The 11,276-nt window shown below is 44.0% G+C and overlaps 4 protein-coding genes across 4 annotated transcripts in view; 2 read left to right on the forward strand and 2 right to left on the reverse strand.

Annotated features, from left to right (window-relative positions):
• Nucleotides 1-332: 332 nt before the first annotated feature.
• Nucleotides 333-2,655, forward strand: SARC_00705 (hypothetical protein; the record flags this gene model as incomplete). The annotated part of the gene is made up of 3 exons (XM_014305604.1): nucleotides 333-374; nucleotides 607-1,693; nucleotides 2,532-2,655. The coding sequence occupies 3 exons, from the start codon at nucleotides 333-335 to the stop codon at nucleotides 2,642-2,644; spliced, it is 1,242 nt and encodes a 413-aa protein (XP_014161079.1). The 3' UTR covers nucleotides 2,645-2,655.
• Nucleotides 2,656-3,431: 776 nt separating this feature from the next.
• Nucleotides 3,432-6,029, reverse strand: SARC_00706 (hypothetical protein). The gene has a single exon (XM_014305605.1). It carries the CDS (start codon nucleotides 5,805-5,807, stop codon nucleotides 3,498-3,500), a length of 2,310 nt encoding a protein of 769 aa, XP_014161080.1. The 5' UTR covers nucleotides 5,808-6,029; the 3' UTR covers nucleotides 3,432-3,497.
• A 2,475-nt stretch (nucleotides 6,030-8,504) lies between these two features.
• Nucleotides 8,505-10,092, reverse strand: SARC_00707 (hypothetical protein). Its single transcript, XM_014305606.1, has one exon. It carries the CDS (start codon nucleotides 9,950-9,952, stop codon nucleotides 9,296-9,298), a length of 657 nt encoding a protein of 218 aa, XP_014161081.1. The 5' UTR covers nucleotides 9,953-10,092; the 3' UTR covers nucleotides 8,505-9,295.
• A 920-nt stretch (nucleotides 10,093-11,012) lies between these two features.
• The window catches only part of SARC_00708 (hypothetical protein), a 2,343-nt gene continuing 2,079 nt past the window's right edge, over nucleotides 11,013-11,276 (forward strand). The window contains exon 1 of the mRNA XM_014305607.1: nucleotides 11,013-11,269. Coding sequence (XP_014161082.1) covers nucleotides 11,070-11,269 — 200 coding nt within the window. The 5' untranslated portion in view covers nucleotides 11,013-11,069. The remainder of the gene's footprint in view (nucleotides 11,270-11,276) is intronic.

Below are 11,276 nucleotides of genomic sequence, written 5' to 3' on the forward strand. Positions count from 1 at the left end.
TTGTCGTTTTATCTGTAGCTTGTGATAAGCGTAATTCCTTTCATATACCTGTACATATATATTTTATTATCAACTTATAGACACGTTTGCATACTTGTAGATCCATAAATATTTGAGTGTCATATACTTATATCATTTAAAAACTGCATACTAAGTTATATACATGCAGTTATTTTTTGGCTTCTCGAAAATGCATATAGGGTATATCACGAGAAGAGTGAGTAGTTAGAAAATGTCTGCCATAGTCACATCAAATATGTTGCTCACATCTGCGCGTGCGCTGGTACTCACACACACAGAGCTTGCGATGCCAAGAGAAAGTTTTCGTAGGGATGACTAGCATGCCTGGATTCGACGTGGTTGAGAAGCTCAAGGTAAGTTCAACATTGTACCGCACTCGGCACTTCGAGCTGGGGCTTTGCATATGAGTATATGGCAGCCAATCGAACACTACACGTCTGCAATTCAACTTTCTCTAGACAGGAGGATTATTATTGGTGTGGTGCTGCTTGATGTCTTCCCCCCCCCACCCCCAAACCCATTTCCTCCCCAACAAACGTTCGAATCTTCCGTATCTGTTTCCGCTTTGAATGCGGTTTGCAATAGGGTCCTCTCAGTTCCTACTTCAGCCACATCACCCAGTCTACCGGATGTCAAGTCCTTCTGCGTGGTCGTGGGTCAGGGTTCTTGGAGCCATCCTCAGGGAAAGAAGCGTTCGAAGCCATGTACATGTTTGTGAGCCATAACACACCGGAAGAGCTGGCAGCTGCGGTGCAACTGTGCCAGGGTTTGCTGGACAGTGTCAAAAAACAATATGAAGAGTACAAGGAGAGCCAAAGACGGCCCAGCGGAGGGTTAGCCAGAGGCGATGCCTACGGTTACACACAACACATCAACTATAACTCAAACGGATACAACAATGGGTACAACGAAGCACCTCAGCAACCACCACCCCCGCGACCGCAGCACCAACAATACGATCACCGTAGTCAGCCTCAGCCACCCCACCAAAGCCGATACCCAGCAGCCACCTACTACCACCCCCCTCCCCCGCCACCCCCGCCGCATGTCCCCGGTCCTCAACCAGCGAGTGCGAGCGCGAGCGCATACACCCACTCCAGCAGTCATCCCCCAATCGGCTACGCATCTGCTACACATATGCACGCCCCGCCTACGCAACCCCCACCCGGCCCTCCGCCCCCCTATATGCCTGCACCCCAAATCTCGTCTCCAGCACTGAATGCCCGGACGACGCTTGCGAGACCTACAACAGGGCCAGCGGGGCCTACTGTATTAGCGAGTGTGAATCTGCCGCCGCCTCCCCCGGGAGCACCGCCCACTCGCCTGCCGCTGGGTGCGCGTGCGCTGATAGAGCCGCCGATACCAGGGATGACCAGAACATCTGTTACTCGCATACCCACACACTCACCCCCACCCCCGACACACAACGCCAATGCCAATGCTACTGCTACTGTCAGTAGGAAACGGAGGTTCCAGGAAACATTATCGGGCGCTGCGAACAGTCCCAGTGATCGACTCGACCGGGCTCATAGTCGGGAAGGAACGCGGAAACGTCGGTTTCAAGAAAGGGTGCGTACCCCATCACCGTCGCCCCCTGCACATGCGCGCTCACAATCACCGCTGCCTCAGAGACATCGCAGCCTGCAAGCACATCCCGAGAGGCCTGAGAACGGTAATGTTGGTGGTTTACTGTCTTGTTGTTAGGTTGTACGATTGTTGTATGTAGAGTGGGCCTGTGTTGTAGCACTGCTTGCATGTCGAGTCCAATGGAAATTTACTTTCAAATTTGCATATAGTTTTTTGTGAGGTATCACCATTGCGGATAGTATCTCTGAACATTTTTAGTGCAAATGTATATTAACGCAAGTATGTACGTGGTGGTTTTACTGTTCATACTTGATACGCCATGAGATTTGGCTAACAGCCCTGAGATTTGTCTATTCACTGTATCTTCAATATCTTGACAAACATTTGATCACATACATTTCGAAATTTAGCACCGACCTTTTCTCTGTTTGCCTATTGAGTGTGCGTTATTGATGGCTACGATTGTTTGTTCATATATATGGGACAGCGTAAACACATCGCTGCATGCCAAACTGCACCAAATATCTTACCACAAAAAAAACCTCCACCAAAAAAAGAAAGGAACCGAGCTAGCAAAAGTAGCACACAATCAAATTATAAACTTTACTTAAAATATTGAAGGAGTCGACGCATGTGTACTGGCCTTCATCGAAAGACCATTTTTTTCTCGAGCTTGGATTATCAGTGTCTGAATCAGCCTCACAATTGCTTCACCATCGCTAAACTGAATCTCTACTCTGTATCTATCTCAAACGATCCGCTGTTTGTTGGAACGGATGAACCACGGAAAGCGTGCCCTCCCTCTCCCCTCCTTTTCCTTTCTATGTTGTTGTGTGTCATGTTTGTATTGGTTGCGACGCGTTATGTCCATGTATGTAAACGTGACTGTTATGTGTTGTTGTGTGTATATCTTCGATACGTAGGTTCCCATGAGGAAGTCGAGAAGCCAGAAAGTGAGAAGAAACAAAAGATGATACAGAAATCAGCGTCTGAGCTTGCTTTAGTCGATTATGGCGATGATTCGGATAGTGATTAATAAAGAGTTACATTAATTGTCCGTTGCTTTCATCGTGTATACTTATATATAATACACATCGTCGACGGACGTGTAGTGCCTTGTTTGCGAAGCTTGGTAAGTCATCCGATCTGGCCGCCTACTGCAGTAGCAGGCAGCATGTTTTGGGAGTTCCATGAGAGTTTCCTGGAACGTTTGTTCACAGACGCACTTAAGCTATTCTTTAGTGTCTTGGACGTGATTGACTTTCTACCGGTGACTGCAAATTTCGGTTTACTTGATTTGAGTGAATCCTTCTTACTTTCTTAGTAGTATGCAGAACGGTTCATTTAATCAACAGGGTAGGATATTTGTCTTGCTGCTCTGACACGAACATTCGCCTGTCCGTAAACCATGGACTGATCGAAATAATCACAGCTTCCGTGGGCATTTTCAGAGTACTACCAGATTCACTATATACTTAAGTGAATGCAAGCAGTTTTACAATATTTTATTGCCATCCCGACAGAGAAGGACATTACGCGACTCACTTATTCGTGATTCAACACGACACTAGTTAACTTACAAAAACTCTGACACCCATGAGGAATTCGTAGTACGGCGAAGGACTCAGAATTGTCACCCCTAAAATGGAAGCAAGGCCATCGTTTCAATGGTCAATGAACGAAGCGATATAATTGTATGCGCAGTTTTATTATGTGATAAGGTGGTACTCAGGGCCGTATATACATGAGCCAGAGAGGCGAAAGGACCGTTAAATTGGGATAACCTATTATTTACAACAAATCAAGAAGTACATTCTTGAGAATGAATGTGCTGAACTACATGCATGTCATCCTATGTCTAAATTTCCAAGCGGTCCTTGCATCTCATCTCAGTCTTGTCCAACAGGCTGGGTAGCGGTGGCACGTTTCTCTGCCTTGGGCGTCTTCGACTTTCCTTTAAATATAGACTGTTTAAGTTTCAAAAGCAGATTGGTCTCAGATGATTTGGACTTCAGTACCTTGGATTTGCTATATGTGACGGTCGGAATGGCTTCATCGGAACGCCTCGCTGGAGGAGAGTTATGTACAGATATTTTCTCGAGCTCCAAACTTGAATCACCTGGTCGCAATTGAACTGGAGGTGGGGCATTCGCTGGTGTTCCTAGGGTCGCGCAGCTTCGCACCGTTTTCATCACCGGGGGTGACTGTTCTCTCTCGCCATTCATTACCGGAGATGCCGCAGATGACAAGTCAGGCACACTGCAGGTTACGGACGCGAATTTGGTGCTCTTGTGAGAGGCTGTAGCCGAAGCCGACATAGACACATTAGGGGAAGCTGCTTCGCTGGATGCTCCTGAACTGCAATCGGATATACCCGAGTCTTGTTTGTTTTCGCGCAAATCGGTGCCGGTGCAGGCGCTTTTAGTTCTAGCGGCGGCCATAACCATTCCCATCATCCCCACAGCCTCTTGTAGATCCGTAGGTGATCTCGTCAACAGTCTCGGAGCCGGCTGTACTGTTCCTTTTTCAGCACTGATGAAACTATTTACATCGCTCGTTTCTATCGACGCATTGCCCAGGTCATTCATAGAGTGCCTGTGTCTGAGGGTCAGTCTCAGCCTACAGGCCGAGAGGTTATCCGTTCGGGAACTCCAGTAGTCACGCGAGAAACGGACTTTATTTGCTTCGCCAGTTTTCGAGGAACCATCATCTATCCCACTCGCGCTGGTGTCGTCCGTAGAGCTGATCTGGTCTTGCAATTGATCACGGAGTTTTGTTCTACGCTGGCTTGACCGCACTGGGTTATATACAAGCGAACTCTCCGAGAAGGCCCGTTGCCTTTCTGCTAGCTGACGTTCTATGGCGGATTTGCCTATATTCGGGCTCACGCTGACGTCTGCTGGGCTTTCGTTCAAACTGCCATTGCGCGATCTGGGCGAGGCATCGCTGGGAGTTCCCTGATCTGGACTTGTGGTACCACTACTAAGAGGACTACACACCCCGCTACTCCCGTTGCTTCCGTCGTTGGTTGACAGACTCGTGGAACAACTGCTATCTCCACCTAATTTAAAACCGTTCCGTGTCAGACCGGTACTAGTCTGAGAGCTACTGGTCCTGAGAAGTGCAGCACTTGATCTACGCTGTAAGTGATCCTGGTGTTGATGTCGTAAACTCGTCGTGGATATTCTTCTACCAAATGTGTTTCCAGCCGTCTTCTTTCTCTCCTCAGCTCTATTATTTCGACCATTCACCGGACTGTCCTTCTCCTTGCTGGATAAGGAGAATGAGTACGTCGATAACGATTGTTTCCGCTTGCTCTTTCCCAGACTCTCAGTTGCCGATGCTGCGTTTAGTGCGCCCGTGCTCGCAGCCCCGTTGTTCGCCTGACATACACTCCAGCGATTCACTATATCATTTACAGAGACGGATGCGGTCATTTCTGGGATGGCCACAAAGTCCATTTCTGTGAGGTCAGACTGTGAGCCAGGAGCCATAGACAAGCGTTTTGCTAGACGCTGCACTCCAGGTGCCGATATCGATCTTTTGACTATCGAGTTGGCATCTGACACACTATCCATCGAAGGTGCACGCGAAGCCCTAGTATTCTTGTGTTCTAATATGGTTTGGTTTTGCACTGCAAGTATTTGCCGTACAAGCGAGTAGAATGTCGAGGTAACATTTTTGTTCTTTCTTGAACAAACTTCATGAAAGTGATCTCTACTGATACCAAGTGTGTCTACTGTCTTCATTCCGTCTAAACGTGTGACAACCTTCTTACCTACGAGTACGCCATCCGAACGCAATCCAGCTAAAACTACTGGAGCATGATCTGGTATTCTTAAACCCCAAATCAGCTTATATATGTCGAAAACAACTCTAAGGGAATGGGACGAATCTACTGCATAACAGAGCACAACACCGTCTGCATTATTAGCCATAGTCGATACTCGTGCCCTATTTGCTTCACCCATATTGTTGTCGACGCCTTGCATATCATGTATTTCTAAAGTGATCTCTCTTCTATCGAAATATATTGTTTTTTCGCGTATCTCATCCACACTTGACCATGTTTTCTCGTGATACATACCCGTGACAAATCGATTCACCAACGTCGATTTGCCAACCCCGGGTGCACCCAGAACAACTATGGATATCCTTTTGCCTTCGTATCTTCTACCATGTTTGAAACTAGTTGCCATAGCTCTATCTTGTATCGAAATGCGTGCCTTCCACTCGAACCATGCTCTACTAGCAGTGATCGGTTCAATAGAGTATATACGTGACGTTCGTCTTGCTAACTAATGATACAGCTATGCTAGTGTGTTTGTAAGCGTGTATGACGGTTATATAGAATATGAATAGCAAACTATGTATCACTCACTGCTAATTAGATCAGTATATTTACGTCACTTTGAGTTGTGTAGTTTGCTTGACATATGAATTGTTGAGACACGAGTGATTTAATTATATGATTTGACTTTCCCATCAAATACTTGATATATTCAAGCCAGTATCCGGTTCCTTGGAGTACATGGTAAAACATCAGGGTGGGCCGTGGGATAACCGTTCCACGGCCACGCGTCAACCTTTATTTGTTTATTTACTTCACGAAAAGCCAAACGGAGTAAAATAAACAAGAATAAATCAAAGTATGCCCACTAATCAAATTCTAGCATTATACTTATCGCGTATGATTGGTGTAAATTCTATAGCTTTTAAAAGACTAAAATAGGTCATTGGTTTATACAATATGCAACTTGACCAATCAATTAATTTTATACGTTTACCGCCGGAGATGGGTCAAAACATGTCACAAGTCAAATTAGTACCGAGAGAGTGGCGAGAGGAATATGTAACAAAAAAATGAGATATGCGTAGGTGCCGTTTTCGAAGATGTACTTGTGAGGGTAGATTGTTGCTATGTGGACTGTTGATTCTCGTCAATTGATAGGTTAGAGCTTGTGGCGAGATAGCCCAACGTTCATAATTATCTATGGAAGCCAATGAAGTTTGCATATAGCCTGATCTTTCTGCTGTCATTCTGGTATGCAAAGAATATTGCAATACGGCTTCATCTGTAAATATGTCTATGCGATAAAACTTTATACCTCTTGAAGATATATAATAATTACTCGTGATCCAACAAATATCTGTTATATAATTCGAATGTGCATCCTTATGTATTCTGAATGTATAAACTAGTATTCTCTATTTCTACAGGTTTTCGTGTTATTCGGATATTTGTAATCATTACCACACATTCCACAGTAAAATTGAACTTTCACGCACTATGGCACGCGTAGTGGGAACCCAAATATTGTTTTCTCTATTAATAGAACCGAATTAAATCAGATCAATATTTCCGATGGCCCAGGTCCTCGCGAAAAGATGAACACCCGAAAATCATGGGTAGCATTGTATTGATGCACAGATCGGGTATTTCTCAATCATATGTTATTGACGAAAATGAACACCCTCCGTTCTGCTAATTTCCTTCGTTGGACAGTGGTCACTGTCCACTCGCTCGTACAATTATATCCTTGTACTAAATAAATAGCATTAGTATCACTGAGTATTGAAAGCCCGGGAGAAGTAGAGAAGCGTGCTAGAGCAATACTTACCATGTTGCGCTGTGTAAACTGACCTGGCCAAGGCATGGAAGAACACATCTTCCTTGAACTGTAGTCTATATGTAATATGTAAAGAGTGCTTGCTAATCTATGCCACCTTTGCGAATCGGCTTTCTAATAGTGCAACTAAGTCAAGATAGTCAGTATAAACATGTATAAATATAAAGTGTTGATTAAAACAGTGGTACTGTGGTGGCATTTTACACCAAAATGTGTTGCCCTGAAAGCGCCATTTAATTTCTGCAATGCTACCAAGTCACAAATATAGCAGATGGGGCTGACATTCCAACTAATGGGTTGTAAGATCAGATGTTACTCGTTCTGTTTGAGTCATTAATAGTAATAGAAATTATCTAATCAGTCACTGGAACGTAGCTTGCAATCTCTCTCCACAACAGACTCGCAACTATGTTTCATATAATATGAGAAAGTCGATTGACGCCTGGATATTTCATAAATAGTAGTTGCACCAACTTTATTATACTGAACACAAATCTCTGCTCTAACAACAAGCTTTAGATCAACTACGATTGCACGTATGATGTATTTTTCTACTACTGCGATATGTGGTACATTCTCCTGCATTCGCTATCTGTATCCAGCGAATATGTACGAAATCAAGGTCTGACACTTCCACGCATCTTAAAACCAATGACATACCACTGTATCAATGATCAAGAAAGTAGTAGTTATACCCCCAACGTATACATTGACAACATCATGTATCCAAATTAAAAATAGTATACGCACGTGCACACACAGATACATATACAGAAAATTATAAATGTATATATATATATATTGTAAATTTATACTTTGGAAAACCCGCGGCTATATTTAGATGCGAGCTGAATTGTGGTCTATACGTAAAGGACATCTGATATTTTAAGTGCTCCTCTGAAGAGAAGTATGTGGCAGAGTATCCTGCATGTATTTCTGCAGTTGGCGATTTGATTGTAATCGAAGCTTGACATTACCACGCAAAATTACTAATCGGAACTCACGACGAAACACCACGAATCGCTTATGGCCTCGGTGGCTACCTTGTATATATTATAGTACCTCGGATACAACAAGCAATAGATTTTATCGCGATTTGATGAATATGAAGTTACGCTGAGACATACATCATTGATGCATTAAATAACAAATACTCAATCCAAGTCAAAAAGCGAAACTAAAATTCCGTTAAACATACCAAGTATACTTCATGCAACGTTCACGAGGGTGTCATAGAAAGAAAAAAACATACGCTGTATAATCTTCGCGCTGATTAGTTATTTCACACCTCGAAGGCCGGGTATGGGAAAATTAAGTATCATACATGACCATACATACATAAGGTTTAATAAGAAAAATATTTGTACCTTTGGGTTGTGGTCGGGTACAGAAATCCCATCCAGATCTCGAGCTTTAGTGCACAGTAACCATGTGGAATACTAGATCCAACGCTCCTTGCACTGCCGACCGAACCGGTGTTCGATATGCTATTGTATATCAATGTACACATATACGCTATTGCATATATATGTACATATAAACGCAACAGTTGATCTCGTACACGTATATGCATGACCCATATATACGGTGGACGCACACACAAAGCGTAGACCGAGACAGTCAGAAGTGTCGAACCCTAAGAAACCTCCCTAATCACCAATACCTCTCTTAGTGTTTTCTTCTTCGTATTCTTATGCGAAGTGCCATACCACCAGACAAGGAGAAGGGGATACTGCACTGTTTCGGGGTTCATACAACTGTCTGAAATTCTAAATCCGCAGTATAGCCGATAAATACATTCAGGATCAGGACAACAATTACACCAATGTGTTCCGCTGCGTTCCTATCCTTATATCCCCATATATATATATAGAAGATGAACAATGTTAAGCAACTCTCTCAGTTGCGTCAACTATACATCTCGACAACCGCCTAAAGAATGCCTCCAGAACCACTCTAAATATCTGTTTTATCTACAACAACATACAATACAATTCTACTATTTCACTAGCCCATCCTCCATTCATATTCAGCGCCTAATACTCTTTTCATATAACTCATCTGGGTGCGGGTCCTCTGGGCGGGAACTGATTGTTATACCCAGGTGGAGGAGGTCCACGGTACTGGGGTCGCATGCCAGGGGGTGGGCCCATACCAGGCGGTGCCATCATACCTGGAGGAGGCTGCATCATACCTGGAGGAGGTCCCATACCACCCATTGGAGGTCTCATACCCCCCATCATACCGGGAGGCGGTCCCATATTGCCACTCCCAGGTGCTTGTGAGGGCTGCATTGCCTGTGTTGGGGCTGAGGCGGCGCCTCGAGTGGGCCCAGAAAGTCCAGCAGGTGCAGATGCATGTGCAATAGGAGCCACAGGCATACCCCTTCCGGCTGCTCGACCGGTTCCAGGCCCAGTGGGAGCTATGGCTTGGGCGCGTGTATCAGATTGTACGGGGGGACCTTCTACGGACAAGGAAACGATATTCTCACCACGCAGAATTACTAGTCCGAGTGTGCGCTTCTCTTCGCGCTGGGGTGCTTTCGAGGCTTTGGTCCCCTTTAACCTGCGGGACTCTTCGCAGTCGCCGAGGACGAGGTTCATGTGTTTGTCAAAGGCCATGAAGGTGCCGATGAATGTGCGCCCGTCTTGTAACGAGATGCGCATCCTGTAGTTCAGGTAGTTCATCATTTTAGAGGTTTTGGATACGCTCATGATGGCTTTTGATATGGTATAAGCTCGATCTGATATGTTTTTGTCCAATGTATTGCCACACGGAAACGTACGTAGACAGCTCCCTATCTGTGTGCACCTCTCTTCTTGCTTAGCACGTGTATTCTTGGTTGAGTGTTTATAGTGTAAGTGTTGTTCTGAGCTGAGGATTATTTTACCGGTGCCTGTGTTGTGAGCGTGCGGTTGCAATGTAGGAATGAACCTCGCGGTCATCAAGTTCGGTACTCACCAAGAAAAAGGAAAATGCATAGTGTCCTAAAAGACGCCTGAAAAACAACAATGTATTTTCAAATACATCTATTTTTAGTTAAAATATGGAGTATTTATATATTTATGTAAAACTCTGCTAAATACATAACGAGTTACCGACTGCTTGCCGAGTGCCGAGTTGCCGACAGTGCCGACTGCTGATGAGTGTTGAGGACTTGAAGATGAGGGTTGAGGCGCTGAGCGCCGTCAGCCGTGTCAACTGTCAACTGTCAACTGAACTTCTCAACTCAATACGATTTGCGTTTTTGTTTTGAAACAAACTAATATAAACTACGTCCATGTCTTGTTGTTTGTTTTTAGGCGATGTATTTATCCATAGCTGTCTATGTTTTATCTAAATAGCGTTTTTCGTAAAATATAATGTATAAACCTTTGAATAGATAATATACGTTTACGTTCGAAGTTTAACGCAAAATGACAAAAAAAACCATACCCTCATGAAAAAAGAAGATATCAGAAATCTATGAAAAACCCCGAAAAAAAGGATGACTAGAAGGGTTTTTATGGTTCATTGAGTCATGACTCATGGCCCTTTGGTCTCTCTCCTGGGGGTGGGGGCGTGGGCCCCCTTTTCATTTCTTCTCCCCTCCCCAGCAAATGTATAATCGGATTCTCAAAATCCGAGATATAAACTAAAGTTTATTATATCGAATTTATGATTAAAAATAGAGTGATATTCACGTGTACATTTTTTTTTGTTAAAATATGTGTGTGAATTGCAAATGATATGCGATCCTTATCAGGTTTTGATCATATATAGTTATAGTATTAGGGGATATGTATAGAGAATTGGGCAGAATTAATACATCACTAATAAGTTTTCGCAAATATGAAGTATATCATTGAACATCTAGAGCAGGAAGTTGGTAAATGGTGTGTGTGCGAGTACACGCATATGGCCAAGTGTGTGGGGAAGGACAATTTGATAATATCAAACGTAAACAAAGAGGATGCTGCGATTTTACCCGAAGGAGTGAAGAAGGTGTCAGAACGATGCAACGAACTGGGATTCGATCCTTCCAGAGTTTGGTAAGTA

This window comes from Sphaeroforma arctica, assembly GCF_001186125.1.
Source record: "Sphaeroforma arctica JP610 unplaced genomic scaffold supercont1.24, whole genome shotgun sequence".
NCBI classification, from domain to species: Eukaryota; class Ichthyosporea; order Ichthyophonida; genus Sphaeroforma; species Sphaeroforma arctica.